The sequence below is a fragment of the Ornithorhynchus anatinus genome, chromosome 3 (assembly GCF_004115215.2).
Source record: "Ornithorhynchus anatinus isolate Pmale09 chromosome 3, mOrnAna1.pri.v4, whole genome shotgun sequence".
In the NCBI taxonomy this organism is placed as follows: Eukaryota; Metazoa; Chordata; class Mammalia; order Monotremata; family Ornithorhynchidae; genus Ornithorhynchus; species Ornithorhynchus anatinus.
This window is the reverse complement of record NC_041730.1, coordinates 132,005,020-132,030,139: the sequence shown is the minus strand read 5'-3', so window position 1 is coordinate 132,030,139 and position 25,120 is coordinate 132,005,020. Positions and strand designations below refer to the sequence as shown.

At 57.8% G+C, this 25,120-nt stretch overlaps 2 protein-coding genes across 3 annotated transcripts in view; both read right to left on the bottom strand.

The window, feature by feature from the left end:
- FUOM (fucose mutarotase) overlaps positions 1-2,325 on the bottom strand; it is a 43,322-nt gene extending 40,997 nt beyond the window's left edge. The window contains exon 1 of the mRNA XM_029061533.2: positions 2,148-2,325. Within this exon, the coding sequence (XP_028917366.1) occupies positions 2,148-2,232 (85 nt within the window). The 5' untranslated portion in view covers positions 2,233-2,325. The remainder of the gene's footprint in view (positions 1-2,147) is intronic.
- Positions 2,326-8,044: 5,719 nt separating this feature from the next.
- ECHS1 (enoyl-CoA hydratase, short chain 1) lies at positions 8,045-24,014 on the bottom strand. Of its 2 annotated transcripts, none has more exons than XM_029060647.2 (8): positions 23,906-24,014; positions 19,607-19,804; positions 17,690-17,817; positions 17,066-17,165; positions 16,171-16,275; positions 12,596-12,715; positions 12,027-12,094; positions 8,045-8,665 (listed from the first exon to the last, which is right to left on the bottom strand). In XM_029060647.2, exons 1-8 carry the CDS (start codon positions 23,976-23,978, stop codon positions 8,600-8,602), a joined length of 858 nt encoding a protein of 285 aa, XP_028916480.1. In that variant the 5' UTR covers positions 23,979-24,014; the 3' UTR covers positions 8,045-8,599. The 2 variants fall into 2 exon arrangements, with proteins under 2 accessions (XP_028916480.1, XP_028916481.1); XM_029060648.1 differs by lacking the exon at positions 23,906-24,014 and adding an exon at positions 22,266-22,314.
- Positions 24,015-25,120: the final 1,106 nt, after the last annotated feature.

Below are 25,120 nucleotides of genomic sequence, written 5' to 3'. Positions count from 1 at the left end.
TCAGTACAGTGCTCCGCACAGAGTAAGAGCTCAATAAATACGATTCAGTGAATGAATGAGAACGTGGGAGCTGTGATTGGGCCTCAGGGAGCGGCTGAAAAATCACTGTTATATTGTACTCTCCCGAGCGCTCAGTACAGTGCTCCGCACAGAGTAAGAGCTCAATAAATATGATTTAATGAATGAATGAGAACGTGGGAGCTGTGATTGGGCCTCAGGGAGCGGCTGAAAAATCACCGTTATATTTTACTCTCCCGAGCGCTCAGTACAGTGCTCCGCACAGATTAAGAGCCCAATAAATATGATTTAATGAGCGAATGAGAAACGTGGGAGCTGTGACCGGGCCTCAGGGAGCGGCTGAAAATCGCGCCGGGCCCGTGAGGCCTCCTGACCACCCCGTGACCCAATCTGCAATCACACTGCCGCTCAAATCGCTCGCCCCTCCTCCCGGACTCTGGACTGAGCGACCCCAGCCCTCCCCAACCCCGCCAGCTTCACCTTTGCTCGGCCAGGAAGGCGGATTGGGTCTCGAGGGACAAGCGAGCGGGTGATTCTTACTCGCCGGGATCAAAGGGAGATTCCGGGGGTGTCGGTGGCCCCCAGGCCGAAGTCTCCTTCCTTCCCTCCTTCCCTCCTTCCCTCCTTCCTTCCTTCCTTCCTCCCCTCCCGCCGGAGCGGGGGGCAGAGGTGGGGAAGACGGGCAGAGGGGTGGTGGGCAAGAGTCTCCCGCTCGGAAAGGCTGAGTCTGGGCCCGGCCACCCTTTCCGCCCTCATCCGTTTCCCCAGAAATGAGAAAGCGGAGACGAGCGGACGGAGGAGGCCAACCGAAGATGCGGAAGGCGCCAGATCCCCCCCACGCTTTAGTCCCCCTCGAACAGGGAACCCTTCTTTTAACTCTACCCCACTCCGGGTACAGTGTTCTGCCAAAGGGGGGTAGTCAGTAAATACCGTGGGTGGCTTAACCGATTGACCGAGTGGCAATCAGAGGAGCGGCGCGGCTCGGTGGAAAGAGCCCGGGCTTGGGAGTCAGAGGTCATGGGTTCGAATCCCCGCTCTGCCACTCGTCAGCTGTGTGACCGTGGGCAAGTCACTTCACTTCTCTGGGCCTCCGTTACCACATCTGCAAAAGAGGGATTAAGACCGCGAGCCCCACGTGGGACAACCCGATCACCCTGTATCTCCCCCAGTGCTTAGAACAGTGCTCTGCACATAGGAAGCGCTTAACAAACACCAAGATGATTACATTATTAATAATAATAATGGTATTTATTAAGTTCTTACTATGTGCCTGATACTGTGCTGTTGTGGGCAAGGACCGTCTCCCTTTACTAATGTATTGTACTTTCCAACTGCTTAGCACAGTGCTCTCCACAGAGTAAGTGCTCAATAAATACGACCGAATGAATGCACGAATAATAATAATAAAAACGATGGCATCTGTTAGGCACTTACTATGTGCCGAGCACTGTTCTAAGCGCTGGAGTAGATAGATGGTAATCAGGTTGTCCCACGTAGGGCTCACAGTCTTAATCCCCATTTGACAGATGAGGGAACTGAGGCCCAGAGAAGTTAAGCGTCTTGCCCAAAGTCACACAGCTGACAAGTGGCGGAGCCGGGATTAATAATAATAATAATAATAATGATGTTGGTATTTGTTAAGCGCTTACTATGTGCCGAGCACTGTTCTAAGCGCTGGGGGAGACACAGGGGAATCAGGTTGTCCCACGTGGGGCTCGCAGTCTTCATCCCCATTTTCCAGATGAGGGAACTGAGGCCCAGAGAAGTGAAGCGACCGGCCCCCAGTCACCCAGCCGACAAGTGGCAGAGCTGGGATTCGAACTCATGACCTCTGACTCCAAAGCCCGGGCTCTTTCCACCGAGCCACGCTGCTTCTCCAGCGTGCTTGTTGTTGTTGTTGTGTTGTGTTGTGGGTGGTCTGGTGGTGGTTTGGTTGTTGTCGGTTGTTGGGGGGGGGGGGGTTGTTTGCTGTTGCGGAGGGTTTGTGGGGGGTTGTTTGGTTGCCGGTTTTTGTGGGGGGTGGTTTGGTTGTTGCGGGGGTTGGGTTGTGGTGGGGGGTTGTTGTTTTGGTTGTCGTCGGGCGTGGTCGGGGGGCGGCCGGGGTCCCCGGGGGCCGGTGGGCGCCTTACCGATGTCGTCCCCGTGGCCCATCTTGGCCAGGGCGAAGAGCAGGTCCGGGGACAGCAGGCGCGGGACCCCCTTCAGCATCACCATGGCAACGGGCGCAGCAGCGGGCAGCAGCGGGCAGCAGCGCAGCGGACGGCAGACCGCGCGCCGGGTCAGGGGCCCAGGGCAGGGGCCGGACCCAGGGGGCGGGGCCAAGGCCTCGGCCGGGAAGGCCGTGGGTGGAGGAAGGGCGGGGGGGGGGCGGGGCCTCGGCGGGGGGCGGGGAGGCCATTGGTGGACGTCGGAGGGGGGGCGGGGCCGGGAGAAAGGGGCGGGAAGGCTATTGGAGGAGGTCGGAGAGGGGGCGGGGCCTGGAAAGGGGAGGGAAGGCCATTGGTGGGCGTCGGAGAGGGGGGCGGGGCCGGGAGAGGGGAGGGAAGGCCATTGGTGGGCGTCGGAGAGGGGGGCGGGGCCGGGAGAGGGGAGGGAAGGCCATTGGTGGAGGTCGGAGAGGGGGCGGGGCCGGAGGGAAGGGGCGGGAAGGCTATTGGAGGAGGAGGAGGAGGTCGGCTAGGGGGCGGGGCCTCGGCGAGGGGAGGGAAAGCCATTGGTGGAGGTCGGCGGGGGGCGGGGCCGGAGGGAAGGGGCGGGAAGGCCATTGGTGGAGGTCACACGCACACAAAAAGGTATTTGTTCAGCGCTTCCTATGTAGGAAGCCCTCTTCTGAGCGCTGGGGCGGAGGCGGGGGTTGGGGGGGGGAACGACCGGGCAGGCGATGATGACGATGATGATGATGATAATTAATAATGGTATTTGTTGAGTCCTTAGTATGTGCCAAGCACTGTCCTAAACGCTTGATCGGGTCGGACCCTGTCCCCGTCCCCCCTGGGGCTCACAGTCCCAATCCCCGTTTTCCAGAGGAGGGAACTGAGACCCAGAGAGGTGAAGTGACTTGCCCCAGCTCACACAGCAGTCGCGGTGGAGCGGGGGTTAACAATAATGACTTCATGAGTTCGAATCCCGGCTCTGCCACTCGTCAGCTGTGTGACTGTGGGCAAGTCGCTTCACTTCTCTGGGCCTCAGTTCCCTCCTCTGGAAAATGGGGATGAAGACCGGGAGCCCCACGTGGGACAACCTGATTCCCCTGTGTCTACCCCAGCGCTTAGAACAGTGCTCGGCACATAGGAAGCGCTTAACAAATACCCACATTATTATCATTAGAATGAACGAATGGATGGATGGATGAATGAGTGGATGGATGGATGGATGGATGAATGAGTGAATGAATGAATGGATGGATGAATGAATGAGTGGATGGATTAATGAGTGAATGAATGAATGAATAGATGGATGAATGAATGAGTGGGTGGATGGATGGATGGGTGAGTGAGTGAGTGAATGGATGAATGAATGAGTGAATGAATGGATGAATGAATGAATGAGTGAGTGAGTGAGTGTGAGTGAGTGAATAAGTGAGTGAATGAGTGAATGGATGAATGAATGAGTGGAAGGATGGATGAATGAATGAGTAAGCGAATGAATGAATGAATGAATGAGTGGATGAATGAATGGCGGGGGGAGGCGTCACCAGTGGCCAAGCCTAGGCTGCCACCGTGTGGCGGCAAGAAGTAACTTCCCACAACCCCAAGGCTTCTCTGGCAATGACTTCATTCATTCATTCATTCAATAGTATTTATTGAGCGCTTACTATGTGCAGAGCACTGTACTAAGCGCTTGGGATGAACAAGTCGGCAACAGATAGAGACAGTCCCTGCCGTTTGACGGGCTTACAGTCTAATCACTAATCTAATCTAATCTAATCTAATGACTTCCACATCGATCCATCGACCGATCGATCGAGGCTATTTCCCGTGCTCTTACTGCGTGCGGGGCACCGTGCTAAGCGCTTGGGAGAGGGCCCCATCACACACTTGGCAGACACGTTTTCTGCCCACGAGGAGCTTCCTGTCCAGAGCGGGGAGGCAGCCGCTTGTCTGCCGTGGGACCCGGGGCCGGTCGTTTCCCTTCTCTGGGCCTCAGTTCCCTCATCCGGAAAATGGGGATGAAGACCGGGAGCCCCAGGGGCGACAGTCATCCAATCGCCTCTGTTGAGTGCTGAGTGCGTGCAGGGCACCGTACCAAGCCACCGGGAGGGTCCAACGCAACGACGGACGCATTCCTGCCCGCCACGGGCCCGAGGTCGAGAGGGGGAGACGGACGTTATGAAAAGATGAATAAATAAATATACATTTAGAGATGAGGGAACCGAGGCCCAGAAGACCGAAGTGACCTGACCAAGGTCACACGGCGGACAAGCCGGGGGTTAGACCGTTAAGCCCGTGGTTGGGTAGGGATCGCCTCTGTTGTCCGACTGCACTTTCCAAGGGCTCAGCACAGGGCTCTGCACCCAGTACACGCTCGATAAATACGATTGAATGAAGGAAGGAATTAGAACCCAGGTCCTTGCGACTCCCAGGCCCGGGCTCTGGCCAGGAGGCCATGCTGCCTCTCTGACCTAGAGCAGAGGTCACCGGTTTCAACGGTGGGGACGGGGGAAGGAAGGAGGGAAAGAGGAAGGGGAAGGGGAAGGGGAAGGGGAAGAGGGAGGCGAAAGGGAAGAGGGAGGGGAAGGGGAAGGGAAGGGGAAGGGGAAGGGGAAAGGGGAAGGGAAGAAGGGAAGGGGAAGGGAAGGGGCCCAGCGCGAGGCTGCTGTGCCCCTCCGCCCGCTTCTCCACTGACTAACTGAGCCTAAGGGACCTCCCCATCCGGGGCAGCAGGACGGACAGAGGGACAGCAAGACAGAGGAGCAGTGTGGACTAGTGGGCGAGGAGCAGCGCGGCTCAGTGGAAAGAGCCCGGGCTTGGGATGCAGAGGTCGTCGGTTCTAATCCCGGACCCGCCACTTATCAACGGTGTGACTTCGGGGAAGTCACTTCATTTCTCTGGGCCTCGGTTCCCTCGTCTGTAAAATGGAGATCGAGACCGCGAGCCCCACGTGGGCCAGGGACTGTGTCCGGCCCGCTTTGCTTGTAGCCTCCCCCAGCGCTTAGTACGATGCGTAGCAAGTAGAGAGCGCTTAACCGATACCATATATATCATTACCATTATTGGAGAGGATTCCCCGGAGATCGAGAGTCCGTTGGCTAGGACTCCCTCGGGGGAGAAGAACGTGAGCCCCCAAATACCTACGGGGAAGCGCGGAGAGGCCTGGAGGGGAAACTGGTGGATGGAGGGGGAGACGGTCTGAGCCGGAGCCGTTCTCATCTGTCACCTTGCGAAGAAGGGACTGGATCTTGTTTGAGGGCTCAGATCTTGCTGTCTGCCCGAGGTTAGGGCTCCGAAGCCCGGGAGAAGCGGGCCCAGGAGGGGAGGCTTTGGCCGTGGGCTTTCTGCAGCTAGCCCGGGAAGGGGCCGGGATGGGCTAGTCTCCGGTGTCCTCTACGCCTTCAGGGCCAAAGCCACTGGGGCCCCCGGAGGCCATGGGTTCCGATCCCGGCTCTGCCGCTTGCCTGCCGTGACCCCGGGTAAACCCCTGAATAATAATGTTGGTATTTGTTAAGCGTTTACTATGGGCAGAGCGCCGTTCTAAGCGCTGGGGGAGATACGGGGTCAGCAGGTGGTCCCACGTGAGGCTCACAGTCCTCATCGCCGTTTTCCAGATGAGGTCACTGGGGCACAGAGAAGTCACACAGCTGACAGGTGGCAGAGCCGGCATCCGAACCCATGACCTCTGACTCCCAAGCCCGTGTCCTTTCCACCGGGCCACGCCGCCTGAACCGCTGTGGGCCTCGGTTGCCTCATCTGCAAAATGGAGATGAAGACCGTGAGCCCCACGTGGCACAACCTGATCACCTCGTATCTACTCCTGCGCTGAGAGCGGTGCTTGGCACATAGTGAGCGCTTAATATCGTTATTCTTCTTCAACTCTAGGGCGGTGCAGGGTCTTGGGGAACAGTGAGTAACGGCAGGTGAGAGAGCTGGGGGGGGGGGGGGGGGCTCAGAGCAAAATCCAGTTCCGGGAGGTGGGAAATGACTAGACTCGTTTATTCACGCGATCGTATTTAATGAGCGCTTTACTGTGTGTAGAGCACTGTACTGAGCTCTTGGGAGAGGATAAAACCACACTAAACAGACATTCCCTGCCACGGCGAGTTTACAGTCTAGACTGTGGGAGAGAGACATTAATATCAATAAATTAGAGATCTGGACCTAAGTGGTGTGGGGCTGGGGGGGGGGGGGGGGACGGACCAACAAAGGGAGCAAGTCAGGGCGAGGCAGAAGGGAGTGGGAGAAGAGGAAAGGGGGGGCTTAGGGAAGGCCTCGGACCGTCAGCTCATCCCTCTAGACTGTAAGCTCGTCGTGGGCAGAGAACGTGTTTAATTCATCAGTGGTATTTATTGAGTGCTTACTGCCTGTACAGCACTGTACTGAACCCTACAGAGTTGGCAGACACGTTCCCGCCCAGATAAGAAGCAGCGTGGCTCAGTGGAAAGAGCCTGGGCTTGGGAGTCAGAGGTCGTGGGTGCTGATCCCGCCTCCGCCACTTGTCTGCTGTGTGACCTTGGGCAAGTCACTTCACTTCTCTGTGCCTCAGTTACCCCCCCTGTAAAAATGGGGGTTAAACAAAACGTGAGCCCCACGTGCGACAATCTGATGACCCTGTATCTCCCCCAGCGCTTAGAACAGCGCTCTGCACATAGTAAGCGCTTAATACCATAATTATTATGATGATGATTTACAGTCTAAAGGGGGAAAACACGCTCCAAAATGAATGAGAGATTTCTACATGAGGGTTGTGGAGCTGAACACGAAGGGCTAGAGGCTGGAGATCCCAATGCGAGGGCGATTCAGAAAGGAGTAGAGGAAATGGGGGGGATACGGCTATAATTCTATATATTTACGTTGATGCCTGTTTATTTTGTTTCGATGTCTAACCTGCCCACCGTTCTAGACTGTAAACCCAGTGTGGGCAGGGACTGTCTCTACTGCTGAAGTGCTTAGTACAGTGTCCTGAACACAGTAAGCGCTCAAAAGATATGAGTGACTGAATGAATGAATGATTCCCCCAAACCTCCGCAGAACAACACGAGAATTGGTGGGCTTCGGGACTCGGGGGGAGGCTGGTCCAGTCATTACGTAAGTGACTCCGGGGGGCTCCTCCGGTCTGGATTTAGGGGACCGAAAACCTCCGGTCACGTCAGCGTGGCTCGGTGGAAAGAGCCCGGGCCTGGGAGTCAGAGGTCATGGGTTCTAATCCCAGCTCCGCCACTTGTCAGCTGTGTGACTCTGGGCAAGTCACTTCTCTGTGCCTCGGTTACCTCATCTGGAAAATGGGGATGAAGACCGTGAGCCCCACGTGGGACAACCGATGACCTCGTATCCCCCCCAGCGCTTAGAACAGCGCTTGGCACACAGTAAAAAGCGCTTAACAAATGCCATCATCGTCATTATTGTCACGCCCACCTAAACATGGCCTCCCATATTCTCTCCTTCCTCCTGGGTGCTCGTCACTTGACTGCCCGTCTCGAATTCCTCGAGGGAGCGGGCCACGTCTTTTACCGTCTATTAGATGTGCTCAAGTCCCCTAATTCAGCTCTTGGCACCCAGGAGACGCTCACTAATACCGACGGCAGCGATGATAATACAATGTAACAGATTTTATTAGCCTCAGCGGTTCCCTAGGGCTCTCTCGCGTTGTGTCGGTCAAGTCACGGGACTGGACAGGAAAGCTCAGTTTTCTCCCTCGTTGTTCGGCCTCCCACAGACGAGTCGCCGCGTGGCCCTCCATTTCCATCACTCTGCTTCCCGCCTTTCGGTACCCCACTTCCTCCCCCCACGACGTAGGCGTATTCATTTATCTTAAAGAGGTACTATGAAGACTAAAGAGCACCGATCAAAGAAGCACGATTCTTGAGCCAAAGGAAAGGGAAACTCGGTATACCAATTTAATAAGTCAGCACTATGGATTTAGGATCAGATGAAAATCAAGCGGCTCTGGATTACCCAACGGATCAAACGGTGTCGATGATATCTTTCCACATCAAACTGACAAGTCTCTGGAAAATGAATCCTCTCTTCCTCTGAAATTAAGGGAGGCTATTCTGATGAAAGTCCTTACAAACGTACCCAGCGGGATCTCTACGGGCCAGCGAAACCTTTGCGTCAGAATGCTAAAATGCTCCCGATTCCAGAGCCGTACGGTCGGCAGGGGACAGAACGACTACGGCGAATTACTTCGGTGCCTTCGAAACACGACCCCGAATTCCGGGACCCGGTTACGAAAGGGCCCGGGGGGCCAGGACACGGTTCTCTCTCACTCTTGGAGAACGCTGCGGGCTTGTAGGTTTTAGGCACATTGGGCGATCTCCATTTTCTACGTCGGAAACTGACTTTTGCTTCTTAATCCAACCGTTCTAAAGGGGAAGAGGCACATTCGAATGCCAATTCCACGGCGACTGGGACAAGTCGGCTACCGTTCAGTGGTCTTTGAAGTTGGCCTTCCTCTTCTCCACGAATGCGCTCATTCCTTCCTTCCGGTCATCCTTCCGAGGGAATGAGAGAGAGAGAGAGAGTGATTGGAGGGTGGAAGTCTCACTTTCTTCCCGTCCGGGCCCCGATGCCCTCGATCAAATGGGAACTACGCATCTCCGCCACCTGAGAGCCGGCACCCCGGCCCTGCCTCTGTACAAAAGAGAGAAGCAGCAGTGTTGCCTAGTGGGTAGAGAACGAGCCTGAGAGTCAGAAGGACCCGGGTTCTAATCCCGGCTCCACTTGTCCGCCGCGTGACCCTGAGCAAGTCATTTCACTTCTCCGGGCCTCGGGTCCCGCATCTGTAAAATGGGGATGAAGACTGTGAGCCCCATGTGGGACAGGGACTGTGTCCACCACGATTAGCTTAGTATTTATTTACCCCAGTGTTTAGTACAGTGCCTGGCACAGAGGAAGCACTTCACGAATTCCACAATGACTATTATCATTACGTCGGTTTGCTCCTCTCGCTTGGGGTAGAGCAGCCTTGTTCCTCAACCAGCTCAGTTCCCTCCCCGTTTGGCAAACTTGGGACTGCTTCCCCCGCTCCCAGCCGGCCACTCCTTCTGGGCTTGTCAGGACACAAACACGCTTACTCCTCCCTCATAACAATAAGAATAATAATAATAATAATAATATTTGTTAAGCGCTCACTATGTGTCAAGCACAGTTCTAAGAGCTGAGGTAATAATAATAATAATGTTGGTATTTGTTAAGCGCTTACTATGTGCAGAGCACTGTTCTAAGCGCTGGGGTAAACACAGGGGAATCAGGTTGTCCCACGTGGGGCTCACAGTCTTAATCCCCATTTTACAGATGAGGGAACTGAGGCACAGAGAAGTTAAGTGACTCGCCCAGAGTCACACAGCTGACAAGTGGCAGAGCTGGGATTTGAACTCATGAGCCCTGACTCCAAAGCCCGTGCTCTTTCCACTGCGCCACGCTGCTCCTCTGATAGAGGAGGTAGATGCAAGGTAATCAGGTTGGACACAGTCTCTGTCCCGCGTGGGCTCACGGTCTCCTTCCCCGTTTTACCGATGAAGCCCAGAAGCGACTCGCCCCAGGTCACAGGGCAGACGAGCGGCAGAGCCGGGATTAGAATGCGGGTCCTTCTGACCCGGGCCTCTGCTCCATCCATTAGGCCACGCCGCTTCTCCACCTGTCCGCGTCGGTCGACGCCCGCAGCCCTGCCTGCCGATTCACTCATTCCATCGTATTTATTGAGCTCTTAGTGGGTGCAGGGCTCTGCACCGAGCGCTTGGAAAGTACAATTCAGCAATAAAGGGAGACGATCCCTGCCCACCCCGGGCCGAGCCCCGGCCCAGGCACCGTTCCCCCCGGCCCGGCCCCGAAGAGCCAGCACTTGGCCTTTCTGGGAGTCACCCACAGGGGCATTCTCTGCTGACTGACCCCTTCCTGGGAAGGAATCCCCACTGGGCAGTCACTGGGGGCACGTGGGAGCCCCGGGATGTTGACAAAGGGGCTTCGGCTCCCATCCTTCTCCCCGACCAAGCCCCGCTTCAACCCCTAGGACCTCCTGGGGGGCCGGGGGAGGGGTGCTTTGTCTCAACTCTCCCCTAGCTCCGGCCCCAGCCCCATCCCTGGCAGGGTTGCACCGAGCTGCGGAGGTTTGTTCTTCTGCTGGCACAGCTATCTCCCGATCCCATCAGCAAACAGGCCGCTGGGAAAAAACCTCCTCCAGGCAAGCCTTCCTCCCCAGGGAGCTCCACAACCATCATCTGGCTGCCCAGACGCACAATGGACATCCAATAAAATCGCTGGGGTCGACCCACTCTGTGGTCCCTGCTTGAAAAAAAAAAGACCCTCGGTTCTGCTACACAAAGGCCAGTTTCCATTATAGGTTTTGGCTCCGATGGGATGAACCGAGGCATTAGGGGACATTCTCCCCTCACCACGAGATGGTTTGGGCTCGGCGGTATCTGAGAATCGATCAGTGGTATTTCTGGAGCGCTCACCGTGTGCAGAGCACCAGGCTAAGTGCTTGAGAGACTGCAACGGAGTTGGTAGATGTGTTCCGAGTGGGGGGAGGGAGGGAGGGAGAGAGAGAGTGTGTGTGTGTGTGTGTGTGTGTTGGAAGAGATAAGCACCTCCGGAAAGTTTTCCCGAATGTAAGGTAACAAAGCAAAGCAGCGTGGCTCCGCGGAAACAGCCCGGGCTTGGGAGTCAGAGGTCGTGGGTTCGAGTCCCGGATCTGCCTCCTGTCAGCTGTGTGACTGTGGGCGAGTCACTTCGCTTCTCTGTGCCTCAGTGATCTCATCTGTAAAATGGGGATTGACTGTGAGCCTCACGTGGGACAACCCAGGGCAGGGAATGTGCCCGTCTGTTGTTGTATTGCATTCTCCCCAGTGCCAAATACAGAGCTCTGCAGACAGTGAACGAGTGAAGTAATGCCAACCTATTCACGGCACCTCATCGTCGTCATCGTTAATGGTATCCACTGGGTGCTTCCTCTAAGTAGCTCACGGTACTAAGCACTCGGAAGAGTATATAATACAGACTGGGCAGACACATTCCCTGCCCACAAGGAGTCTAGAGTCTACTTTCAGACTGTGAGCCCGTCACTGGGCAGGGACTGTCTCTATCTGTTGCCGAACCGTACATTCCAAGAACTTAGTCCGGTGCTCCGCGCATAGTAAGTGCTCAATAAATACGACTGAATGAATACCGTCTCTCTGTCCACGCCCATCCTCTGGCTTGGAACTCTCTCCCCCTTTACATCCAACACCCCACCACTCTCCCCCGGCCCAAAACCACATCTCCTCTGAGAGGCCTTCTCTGACTAAGCCCTCATTTCCTCCATTTGCCCTTCTTTCTGGATCACCTTGGCACTTTTTAATTTTCACTCCATCCCCAGACCCACAGCCCTCAGGGAATGACGACGGTCATGACTGTGGTATCTGCTAAGCGCTTACTACGTGGCAGGCACCGTACTAAGCGCTGGGGTAAGTACAAGATAATCAGTTGGGACACAGTCCCTTGTCCCACGTGGCGCTCACAGTCTCAATCCCTATCTTCCAGGGGAGGTAACTGAGGCAAAGTGAGGTGACTTACCCAAGGTCACACAGCAGACAAGTGTCGGAGTCAGAATTAGAACCCATGACCTTCTGACTCCCGGGCTTGGGCTCTATCCACTACGCCACGCTGCCGATCCCTACGCTCCGCCATTCCCTCTCTGTTTCCTCTCTCCCGTAAACTCCCTGAGGGCAGGCATTGGGTCTGCCACCTGCATTGAACTGTACGCTCCCAAACATTCAGTACAGTGCTCTGCGCTACGTAAGGATTCAACGAATACCACTGATCGCCACTACTTGGTCCTACAAAAAATCAAAGAGGTTAAGGGAACGGTTTTCTTACCGTGGCAAAGGTTGAATAGAAGAGTCTCTTTTCCAACTTATTTCCCTCTGCCAACGTCATCTCGAATGCTGAAAAAGACCCGGCAGAGGTCGGGTGACCCCCGTCCCCCTCGGCGGCCCCCACCCCGGGGGCCGTGAGTTCGTCTTCCGCCTTCTCTGTCGGCGTCAGCCCTCTCTAGTCGACGCCTTCCAATCTGGCCCCCCCCCCCCCCCCCGCCCGTCAACCTCCCCCGGCCCCGGGCTAAGATCCTCCTTATTGGACACCACCACCGCATCCAGGGAGCGCCTGACCTCCGCCGGGCACGTCCCACCCGGAAGCGCTCGGGTGGTCTGAGGCAAACGACAGCTCTCGCGGCTTGGTCTTTTTCCCCCGAGCCACCCGAGAGACCCGGGAAGCTCAACGGCCGAGCACCTGGGGACCTCCCTTCCACCCGCCGCCCTACCCCCTCGCCCCGGGGGGCGCGGGACTGCCGACGGTCCAAGGTTCCGGACGACGGAGGGACCGCCCCGCCCCGCTCGCCCTTCCTCCTCCATCTCTGCCCCGCTCGTCCCCGTCACCCAGTTCCCTACCGGCGTTCACCGATTCTTTGGCCATCGCCGTTACGATTTTCGAATTGCCGGAGATCTTCTCCCCGCACAGGATGGCTTCTTCCACCAGCTTCTCGACAGGAAAAATTCTGCTCACGAGGCCTGGTGCAAGGGGGGAAAGTAAAACACCTCGGCGAAAGAACAGACTCCTTTCCATCCACACCTTCTACGGTGACCGATGGACGGATCGACGCGGTGGACCTCTCCACCCAGCGGCCTCGACGTCGCTCTTGTTCATCTTCTACATTTCCTATCGCTCAATCTCTCCGATGACGGTATTCACTGGGCATTCACTGCGTGCACAGTACTAGAATGACGACGACGACGCTCGTACTTGTTAAGGGTTTACCGTTCTAAGCGCTGGGGTAGATACGAGTTAATCAGGTTGGATCCGGTCCCCTGTCCCACATGGGGCTCGCAGTCTAAGTAGGGACGAGTTGGATTTAATCCCTATTTTACAGAGAATCGTAATTATCATCGTACTTATTAAGCGCCCGCTACGTGCCGGGCACCGTTCCGGGCGCTGGGGTAGATACGAGATAATGGGGTCGGGCGCGGTCCCTGTCCCGCAGGGAGCTCGGATTCTTAAGCCCCATTTTACAGACGAGGGAACCGAGGCACGGAAGTTAAGTTCATTCGGCCATTCGTTTCATCGTATCTACCGAGCGCTTACTATGTGCGGAGCGCCGTACCGAGCGCTTGGGAAAGGACACCCAAGGTCACGCAGGAGGCAGGCGGTGGAGCCGGCATTAGAACCCGTGACCTTCCGAGTCCCAGGCCCGTTTCCTGCCCACTAGGCCACGCTGCCTCTGTACCAAGAGCTCGGGAGACGACCGTACAACAGAGCAGGAGTTTACAGGCCGTCTCAACTCTCAACGTCCAAGAACGCCCCGAAGTAAACAAGATGGACCCATCGTTCCCTCGCTGCCAGAGCTGAAAAATCCCATGACTGAAGGCATTCCATACGTGGTTGGCTTCTTGCGGAAAGATCCGAGGCACCTACTCAACCAGCTGACTAAGGGATGTGTAAGAGCCTATCGACCTCCGCACGAAACAATAACTTCATTCTGGGCTTCGAGGCCGTCCATCCCCTCGCCCCCTCCTACCTCTCCTCCCTTCTCTCCTTCCACCGCCCACCCCGCACGCTCCGCTCCTCCGCCGCCCGCCTCCTCGCCGTCCCCCGGTCTCGCCCGTCCCGCCGTCGACCCCCGGCCCACGTCCCCCCCGCCGTCCCGGAACGCCCTCCCTCCTCACCTCCGCCGAACTCTCTTCCCCTCTTCACAGCCCTACTTAAAGCTCACCTCCTCTAAGAGGCCTTCCCAGACTGAGCTTCCCCTTTTCCCTCTGGCCCCTCTGCTGCCTCTCTGCCCCCCCCCCCTTCACCTCCCCTCAGCTAAACCCTCTTTCCCCGCCCCTTCCCCTCTGCCCCTCCCCCTCCCCCTCCGCACTGTGCTCATTTGTATAGATTTTCATTACCCTATTTATTTTGTTAATGAGGTCTCCGTCCCCTTGATTCTATTTATCATGATGATATTATCTTGTTCTTGTCGTCTGTCTCCCCCCATTAGACTGTGAGCCCGTCGTTGGGCAGGGATCGTCTCTATCTGTTGCCAAATTGTCCATTCCAAGCGCTTAGTACGGTGCTCTACACGTAGTAAGCGCTCAATAAATACTATCGAATGAATGAAGACACCCTGACGTTAGTAGGGGAGGCCTAGAAGCAGCACGGCCTGGTGGAAAGAGCAGGGGCCTGGGAGGCAGAAGACCTGGGTTCTAATCCCCGCTCTGCCAGCTGCCTGCCGGCCTCCAACTCTACTTCTCTGGGTCTCGGTCACCTCATAAAATGGGGAATAAATCTCACTCCCTCCTACTTGCGATGTGAGCCCCATGTGAGACAGGGGCTGCATCCACCCCGATTACGCTGTATCTACCCCAGTGCTTACAACAGTGCTTTTCCCACAGTATGCACTTGATAAGCACCAGCCAAAAAAAGAGGGGATGGGGGAGTGGAAAGTCAGCCACCCTCTGAAAGCAGCATGGCAGAGTGGAAAGAGCCCGGGCGTGGAAGCCGGGGGTCCCGGATTCTAATCCCTGCCCCACTTGTCAGCTGTGTGACTTTGGACAAGTCGCTTCACTTCTCTGGGCCTCAGTTACCTCATCTGGAAAATGGGGACTTAGACCGTGAGCCCCAGGTGGGACCACCCCCTCGTATCCCTCCCCAGCGCTTAGAACAGCGCTTTGCGCACAGTAGGCGCTTAACAGATACCGTTATTAGTATTATAAACCACGAGCCTAGCTTTGCTCCCGAGAGGGAGGACAGAAACGATTCACGGGGGTCGAGGGAGGTAGGAGCAGCGGAGAAGAGCTACACGGGGTCAGAGCCGGCCGGGTTTCTCGCCAGGCATCAAAGGGAGGGGGGCCGGTAGCAAAAGGACGCCAAGAACCCCTGCCAACATGAACAGGGGCACCCGCTGTGTCAAGGTCAAAACGCTCTCTCGTGACCGCCCGAGCTAGCAAAGCAGAAGCGAGCCAAGCCACCCGTCACCCCGGGCCATGAACGCGGAAGGTGGTGTCCCTCGCCCCCGTGCCGACTAAATAAGGTATGGAAGAGCAGGGTGGTTGGCGAGCAGGGCAAGAGACTGGACAAGTGGAATCTGGAAACCCTAGAAGTCCGGGAGGACGGGCGATAAATACCGGCCGCCTCCGCCGTTCTGGGCAGCGGATGGCGACTTGTAGCGGACTTGTGTCGCCTCTCCCCACAGCTTGGGATGCCCGCCCTCCCTGCACCAAGCGAGGGGCCGTGGGACGGTCGAGTTTCCCGTTGTGCCCTTATGGGGCTGAGCAACGTGTAGGTGCATTCTTCCTAAGTGGTGCCTCGCCACGTGCGAGGACCTAAGGAAGCGTATTCCTCCCGAGCGGGAAGCGTTCGTGGGTCAGGAGCTAGGCGCCTCACCACGTGTGAGAGACTAAATAAGTATAAGAACACGCTGAGAAGCAGCGTGGCTCAGTGGAAAGAGCCCGGGCTTGGGAGTCAGAGGTCATGGGTTTGAATCCCGGCTCTGCCGCTCGTCAGCTGTGAGACCGTGGGCAAGTCACTGCGCTTTTCTGTGCCTCAGTGACCTCCTCTGGAAAATGGGGATCAACTGTGAACCTCACGTGGGACAACCTGATCACCCTGTATCTCCCCCAGCACTTAGAACAGTGCTCTGCACATAGTAAGTGCTTAAGGAATATCAACGTTATTATTATTATCATTATAATAAAATAAGCGTACTCCTCCCGAGAAGGAAGTTCAATCCGCCGCGCGTGAATAACGAAAACTAAGTGTATTCCTCCGGAAAGGGAAGTTCGATTCGCCACGCGAAATGAATTCTGCCTGGCTCAGCTTGACTCCCGTCTCTGCCGTGAGGATCCTCAAATTTGTCCCTGCCTGTCGGCTGACAGAATCCCCTTTTTTTCACGCCAGGTGAGGACGACGCCTTCATTACGATCCAGTGCCTTTCCCCCCCTTCCCGGCTCGTAGGGGGTGGGTCTCCTCCCCTGAAAAACGTCTCCACCTGCTTGTTTGGCTTCTTGAGCGGAGATCCGGTCCCCGGTGAGAACCATCTCCATGGCCAACGACTTCCCAACGGCACGGGTGAGTCTCTGCGTCCCTCCGGCCCCTGCAGGAGGTGAAAGGATTAAACAGCGGTCACTGGGGTGGCCCACCCCATCCATCCCCCTTCATTCTTCCTCGCCATCTCCCCGGCCCGCCTCGCCACAACCCCCGAAGCCCCCGGGGGACGAAGGGAGAAGAGCCGAGAACGGGAGGAAGATGGAGACGGGATAGGACGGTCAAAGGATGCCGGCGGGACTCCAACCCGTTTGCCTTTTCCCTGCCACCCGGATCGCCGGTCTGCTCCACGTCGAGCTTCCCCCCGAATCCTGGATTTTTCAGGCGTCTGTCGCCTTCTTTCCCCAGGTTTTTCCTCTCCTTCCTCTGAGAGAGTCGCAGAAAGCCAGACGTGGTCTCAGACAAAGCACCTCCCACCCACGAACGCTTCCCACTCGGGAGGAACACGTCGAGGCGATCCGCTCACGTGTTACCCGCGGTGAGCACCTAGCTCCCAGCCCCGAAGCAGTGTCGAATCCCAACCACACTGCAGGTTGGGAAGTTTCCTGCAGCTGCAGGGAAGCTGGTCCCCGGAGCGTCTCTCGGTGGCACGGGACCTTACTGGATCCAGACCACGCCGGTCCTGCTCCGCCTGCCCTGGAAGCTTTTCATTCGCGCCCGGGGCACACGGGGCACAGAGCCAAAAAGGGCAAGCGAAGGATTCCCCAAGAGGGGAGAGAGCGGGCAGACGGGGAACACAGAGTCCCGGGGGAGAGCGGGGATCCGCCCCTTCTCCACCTCTTCTAAATCCCTTCTGGCCCAGAAGAGAGAAAGTCCCGGATGGCCGTGGGCCGTTTTACCTGGGATGGTTCCCAGCAGGATCTCGGGCTGGCCAAACTGGGCTTTCTCCCCAGCGTAGATGATGTCACACATCATGGCGAGCTCACAGCCTCCTCCGAGCTGCAACACGAGGCAAGACGCGGTGCCGCTCGGCGCGGGGGAGCCCTCCCCTCCCCTCCCCTCCCTCTGCCCTCACGGGGCTCTCAGTCCCTGAATTTCGCCGTCCCGGCGGCTTGGGGGGGGGGACGGGGGGGACCTACCTCAAGCCGCTTCTGGTCCATTTACCCTAGAAGCAGCGTGGCCTAGTGGTTAGAGCCCGGGCCTCGGGGTCAGGGGGACCTGGATTCTCAACCTGACTCTGCCACTTGTCTGCTGCGCGACCTTAGGCAGGTCGCTTACCTTCCCTGGGCCTCGGTTCCCTCATCTGGAAAATGGGGATTAAGACCGTGAGCCCTCCGCGGGGCAGGGACGGTATCTAACTCTTACACCTGCCACAGCACTTGGCACAGCGCCTGGCACGGAGTGAACTCTTAAACACCGCAGTCATTCTTTACGGTCCCAATGGAGAAAGACCGCCACAGGACCTCCCGCCCGCCCCCCGCCAACTTCCCGTCGCCGCCACGGAGGCTACAGCGACTACTCACGGCATAACCGTTGACGGCCGCTATGACGGGCTTCCTGACCCGCGAGAGGCGATCCCAGTGGCCGAGGAACGTGCCGCCGTAACACTCCTGGAAAGTCTGGTTCTGCATCTCCTTGATATCCGCTCCGGCTGGAAGAGACGACCCCAACGGGGAGTCCAACCGGGAGCCGGCCGGCCCCCCACGTCCTCGCCACGTGCCCCCATTCCGGGAGCCGGCCGGTAGGCACGCGAGACCCGTGTCGTGCCGAGAACACCCTCCCCATCCACGAATCGCTTCCTGGGGCCGCACCCGACGTGCGGTCAGCTGGTCTCAAGCCATTCCCCCACCAAAGGGCACAACTCCCTTGAGGTCAAAACACCCGACCCGCCGACGGACAGGGGGATAACGGCGACGGCAAAAAAGCCACAGGCGGGATGTGCACGCCGCTCCGCTCCACGGTCGGCGTCGAGGCTAGTCGTCCGACACTTACTCCGCGGAGCGTGCAGCGCGACAGAGTCGGCGGCCACGTTCCCCGCCCGCAGTGAGCTTAAAGTCGCCGGTTAGTCACACTGTTGAGTGACATTTTATCTGTTCGTATTTCCCGAGTGCTCGCCGCGTGCGAAGCACTGTACTAAGCGCTTGGAGCGTCTCTCCAGGGCACAAGGACTGTGGAGGAGAGGGCAGACCCCCACTTCAAGGGCAGCACAGCCGGGAAGAGCTAGTCTGAACAACGCCCCGCTGCCACCCAGAAGGGATCCCGGGGCCCTCCCTCGCGTCCCGGAGAACTCAGGAATCCCCTTTCCCCCGCGACCACCTCGGACCGCGAGCAGCGGGAGAGCCGTCCCCAAGCCGCCTCTCTGGGTCAGAGAGGGGAACCCGCCAGCTGCTCTGGGCCGGGCACGGAAGTAGACTAAAAATAGCCCCCCACCAAGTTCTGCGTCCCGAAGTTTCCAGCTGAGGCTCCCGTCATATTCATTTATTGGCGGCCGGACACGGCGCTCAGAAAATCCCACCTACCGGAACCTCCCCAGCTCAATCGGGACATACGGTTTCCACCTTCCTTACTTATGAACGACGCTGGAAGAGTTTTTCCCCAGGCCCCAGATCTTCCTCGTGTGCGTGTGTGCGGTTGGGGGGAAAAGATGGGGTTGCACGTGTGTTTGTTCTAAATAGAAAAGGGAATATATACCGGAATGGGGGAGAAGACAGGCAAAGGAAAAAGAAGAAAACATTCACGGTCACCCCTTGCTTTTTTTTTTTCCCCTGAATCTCGAGCCCCAGAGAATAATCTCCCAGGAAAACAGTTTTGCCTCCTGAAGCAGAGTTTTTCCACGGGCCAAGATCGCACCGGCGGCAGAACGGGGCAGAAGCGGGTGTTTAAATGTAAAAGAAACAATATAGTCTGGACTGGGGGGGAAAGGCGGGCAGGGGAAACTAAACATTCACCGTCATATCTTTTTTCTGAGCCCCAGAGAAAAACCACCCTAATCAATCTAATCCTGGCTCCACCATTTGCGTGCTCTGTGACGCTGGGCAAGTCACTTCATTTCTCCGGGCCTCAGTTTCCTCATCTGTAAAATGGGGATTAAGCCCGTGAGCCCCTCCTGGCACGTGGACTGTCACCAACCTGACTCACTTCTGTCTACCCCCGTGCTCAGTACAGTGCCTGGCGCATACTAGGCACTTAAATATCATTAAAAACCCTCCCACAAAGAATCGCCACCCCGAACCACCCCCGAAGAATAACCAATCTGCTTATCTCGCATCTACCCCAGCGCTCAGTACAGCGCCCGGCAACACGGTAAGCGCTTGGCAAAAGGCCGGAGTCGTCGTTCTCGTCGCCCCGGGGCTCCCCAGAACGGCCTCCCCGGGCTCGGCCGGGGCCGGGGCACCCCCGGCCGCCTCGCTCGTCGCCGTCGCTCGGTCGGCGAGACGCACCGGCGAAGGCCTTGTCCGAGCCCGTGAGGACGATGGCGCCGACGGCCGGGTCCTTCTCGAAGTCGTCCAGCGCCCGGTTGACCTCCGCCATCAGGCCGTTGCAGAGGGCATTCAGGGCCTTGGGGCGGTTCAGTCGGATGAACCCCACGTTCCCGCTCTTGCCCTTCTTTTCCGTGACGATGTACTCGAAGGGAGCACCTGGGCAGAGGGAATCCAAGGAAACGCGCGTCAGAACAGGGGCGAGGCCGCGCGGCCCGGTGGGTAGAGCCCGGGCGTCAGAAGGAACTGGGTTCCAATCCCGGCTCTGCCGCCTGTCTGCAAGTCACTTCGCGTCTCCGGGCCTCGGTTCCCTCCTCTGAAAAACGGGGATCGAGACCGCGAGCCCCGCGTGCCTCGATCCCGGCACTCGGCACGGCGCCCGGCACGTAGTAAGCGCTTATCGAATACCCTAAGAACGAAACAAAAAGAAGGAAAAGAAACGGACCCATCCTCCTTCTAGATCAGGGTCTGCCCCACGCAAGCCGATCACCCAAGATCTGAGGTGCAACGGACCCAAGCGGTCATAAGGTATCTGTGTGCCGGGCCACAGCAAGCGGGTCCCTGGCGTAAGCACCCCTGGGCATTCATTCATTCATTCAATAGGAATGATTGAGCGCTTACTGTGTGCAGAGCACTGTACTAAGCGCTTGGAATGTACAAGTCGGCAACAGAGAGAGACGGTCCCTGCCGTCTGACGGGCTCACGGTCTAGTCGGGGGAGACGGACAGACGAGAACGATGGCGATGGATAGAGTCGAGGGGAAGAACATCTCGTAAAAACCGATGGCGACTAAACAGAATCGAGGCGACGGACATTTCATTAACAAAATACAACGGGCACCGCAGGGGCACATGTCACAGCCCTCCCGGAGCACCGCGGCGACCCACGGCACCCCCCCCCCCCCCCCCCCGAGCACTGCAGGGGTCCTCCGGGCAGATGCACCAACGCATCGGGGAGCCGGAGCCCGGGCTCCGCTCGTGATTGCTCAGTACAGCGGTCTGCCCATAGCGAGCGCTCGAGAAATACTGTTGAATACTGAATGAAGGCTAGCCCGAGGCGAGCTGCCGGGAGGCTGCGACGGGCACGGACCATCTGCGGCGTGGCTCAGTGGCAAGAGCCCGGGCTTGGGAGTCAGGGGTCATGGGTTCGAATCCCGGCTCGGCCACTTGTCAGCTGGGTGACTGCGGGCAAGTCACTTCACTTCTCGGTGCCTCAGTTCCCTCAGCTGTAAAATGGGGATGAAGACCGTGAGCCCCACGTGGGACAACCTGATTCCCCCGTGTCTACCCCGGCGCTTAGAACAGTGCTCGGCACATAGTAAGCGCTTAAATGCCACCATTATTATTATTACTATCTGCAGACTGACGATGATGGTATTTGTTGAGCGCTTACTACGTGCCGAGCACTGTTCCAAGCGCTGGGGGATACGAGGTGATGGGGTTGTCCCACGTGGAGCTCACCGTCTTCATCCCCATTTTACAGATGAGGGAAACAGCATGGCTCAGTGGAAAGAGCCCGGGCTTGGGAGTCAGAGGTCGGGGGTTCGAATCCCGGCTCTACCACTTGTCAGCTGTGTGACCGTGGGCGAGTCCCTTCGCTTCTCTGGGCCTCAGTTCCTTCATCTGGAAAATGGGGATGAAGACTGTGAGCCTCACGTGGGACAACCCGACGACCCTGTATCTACCCCAGCGCTTAGAGCGGTGCTCTGCGCATAGTAAGCGCTTAACAAATACCAACAGATACAGATACCAACATTATTAACTGAGGCAGAGAGAAGCGACTCGCCCGCAGTCACCCAGCTGACAAGCGGCGGAGCCGGGATTAGAACCCCTCGACTCTACCTCTCGCCATGGTTCTCGTCCGTCCGTCTCCCCCGATCGGACCGTAAGCCCGTCAGACGGCAGGGACCGTCTCTATCTGTTGGCGACTTGTTCATTCCAAGGGCTTAGTACAGTGCTCTGCACATAGTAAGCGCTCAATAAATACTCTTGAATGCACCCAAGACCTCCGACTCCCGAGCCCGTGCAGACCATCCGGCCCTCTCCAACACCACCCCCGACCAACCGGGCCAAATACTTTCACGCCTCGGGCCGTATCACAGGACCCCCCGCACGCTGCGCATTCTTCCACCACCGCCGTCCCAACCGACCCCCTCCGGACACTTCGAGCCCTCTGGGGAAAACGGGATCTCTCTTCCCCGGTCGGCCTATCGCCCACCTCCCTAAACCCCCGGAAGACGTTCAGTACGCACCCCCGGGCCGAAACACGTTTTTAGAAACGATAGTGGCTACGAAGAGAGCCTCGCGCATAAGCACTTCGGCACGGTGTTTACGCCAGCGGTTGATCGCTCCGGACACCGTTCCCCACGCGGCTTACGTTTCACAAGCCGGGGGACCGAATTATCCCTCTTCGAAGCTCAGAGCTCGCCAACAGTGCTCTGCACATAGTAAGCGCTTAACAAATTCCAACATTATTAAATAATAATGTTGGTATTTGTTAAGCGCTTACTATGTGCAGAGCACTGTTCTAAGCGCTGGGGTACACACAGGGGAATCAGGTTGTCCCACGTGGGGCTCCCTCAGACCCAGGAAAGATTCTCAAGTTGGCCCGATGAACTCACCACCTCGGTTCTCTGACGCAAGGACGGCGTTCATTAACACGACACCTTATCACACGCCTGGAAGACTGAATGAACTAGAGGTAAAAGACGATAGGCCCCGCCCCGGGGCTGCAGGAACCGTTGTGGGAAACTTAATCTGTTACCCTACTTTCCTCTGAACATCCGTTTGACGGATCTAACGTCTATCTGGGGAGCAGGAGCTGCTGTCTTCCTCATCCAGAGAAGCAGCAGGGCACAGAGGGTAGAGCCCGGGCCCAGGAGTGGGAAGGTCACGGGTTCTAATCCCCGTTCCGCCACTCGTCTGCCGCGGGACCCTGGGCGGGTCACTTCACCGGGCCTCAGTCCCCTCATCCGTAAAACGGGGGTGGAGACGGTGAGCCCCATACGAGACGGGGACGGTGCCCTGCCCGATTTGCTGGTATCCATCCCGGCGCTTAGTACGGTGACTGGCCCATCATGAGCGCTCGCCGTAATTAGCATCGTGTCAAGCAATCACCGTTTCAGTGATTTCTTAAGCGCCCGATAAAGGCACGATGCGGGTGCCGACACGCCTAGGCGGAGGGAAACCACAAGGGGAACTCGGCCCCCGTGGGGGCTTCTCGAGTTCTTATTACGCACCAAGCGCCGCGATAAGTGGCTCCGCGGAAAGAGCCCGGGCTTGGGGGTCCGGAGGTCGTGGGTTCGAATCCCGGCTCCGCCGCTCATCGGCTGTGGGACTTGGGGCGAGTCGCTCGACTTAATAATAATAATGTTGGTATTTGTTAAGCGCTTACTATGTGCCGAGCACTGTTCTAAGCGCTGGGGTAGACATAGGGGAATCAGGTCGTCCCACGTGGGGCTCACAGTCTTCATCCCCATTTTACGGATGAGGGAACTGAGGCCCAGAGAAGTTAAGTGACTTGCCCACAGCCACCCAGCCGACAAGTGGCAGAGCTGGGATTCGAACTCATGAGCCCTGACTCCAAAGCCCGTGCTCTTTCCACTGAGCCACGCTGACTTCTCTGGGCCTCCGTCACCCCATCTGTAAAACGGGGACGAAGGCTGGGAGTCCCACGAGGGCCAACCTAACGACCTCGTATCTACCCAGCGCTCAGAACAGTCCTTGGCACGTGGTAAGCGCTTAACCACCACCAACGTTATTACAAGGACAGATTTGAAAGAAAGCGGCTGGACCAAGTCGCTGCCCGACGTGGGGCTCTCAACCTAAGGGGGAGGGAGGGCAGATAGCGACTCCCCATTTTACAAATCGATCGATCAATCTCCGGGGTTTACCAAGGGCTGCCCGGGTCTGGGGAACCCCGGACTAAGTGCCGGGGAATAATAATGATGATGATGATGTTGGTATTCGTTAAGCGCTTCCTCTGTGCGGAGCACCGTTCTAAGCGCTGGGGGAGATCCGGGGTCATCAGGCGGTCCCACGGGAGGCTCACAGTGGATCCCCATTTTCCAGAGGAGGGAACTGAGGCCCAGAGAAGTGAAGTGACTGGCCCAGGGTCACCCAGCTGACCAGTGGCAGAGCCGGGAGTCGACCCCGTGACCTCTGACTCCCAAGCCCGGGCTCTTTCCACTGAGCCAGGCCGTCACGGCGGGGAGGGGAGGGCAGGGCAGGGGAGGGCAGGGGAGGGCAGGGCAGGGCTCACCGGCGGAGTAGGCGCGGCGCGGGGCCCGGAGCGGCGGCGGCAGCAGCAGCAGGAGGGCGCGCAGGGCCGCCATGGCCACAGAACCCGCCGACGCTGCACCTCCTTCCCCCTCCTCTTCCGCCCCGCCCACGCCCACACGCGCACCCGCTTCCGCTTGCCCACGGGACCCGCCCCCTCATAGCAACGGGACCCGTCCCTCATACCGACGGGACCCGCCCCTCAAGGCAACAGACCCCGCCCTTCATGGCAACGGGACCCGCCCCTCGCGGCAACAAGACCTTCCCTTCATGGCAACGGGACCCGCCCCTCGTGGCAACGGGACCCGCCCCTTGTGGCAACAGGACCCGCCCCCTCATGGCAACAGGACCCTCCCTTCATGGCAACGGGACCCGCCCTTCATGGCAACGGGACCCGCCCCTCGTGGCAACAGGCCCCGCCCCCTCATGGCAACAAGACCCTCCCTTCATGGCAACGGGACCCGCCCCTCGTGGCAACGGGCCCCGCCCCTTGTGGCAACAGGACCCGCCCCCTCATGCCAACGGAACCCGCCCCTCAGAGCAACAGGACCCGCCCCTTGTGGCAACAGGCCCCGCCCCCTCCTGGCAACAGGACCCGCCCTTCATGGCAACGGGACCCGCCCCTTCCTGGCAACAGGACCCGCCCTTCGTGGCAACAGGCCCCGCCCCCTCCTGGCAACGGGACCCGCCACTCATGACAACGGGCCACGCCCCTCAGGCCGGCCCCTCGTTCATTCATTCATTCATTCCTTCGTTCATTCGTTCGTTCATTCATTAGTAGTCATTCAATTCATTCAATAGTATTTATTGAGCGCTGACTATGTGCAGAGCACTGGACTAAGCGCTTGGGATGAACAAGTCGGCAACAGATAGAGACGGTCCCTGCCGTTCGACGGGTTTACGGTCTAATCGGGGGAGACGGACAGACGAGAACGATGGCGATAAAAGAACAATGGCAATACAATTGCCATTAATTAATTAACTAATGGCATTAGTATTTATTGAGCGCTTGCTATGTGCAGAGCACTGGGCTGAGCGCTTGGAATGGACAATCCGGCCACAGATAGAGACAGTCCCTGCCCACTGACGGGGTCACTCTGCCAACCCCGCGCCTGCAGGGGTGAGCAGAAGAGTTTTTCCCCCTAGAAGAACAGGGAGGTGGGGATAATGTTGGTATTTGTTAAGCGCTTACTCTGTG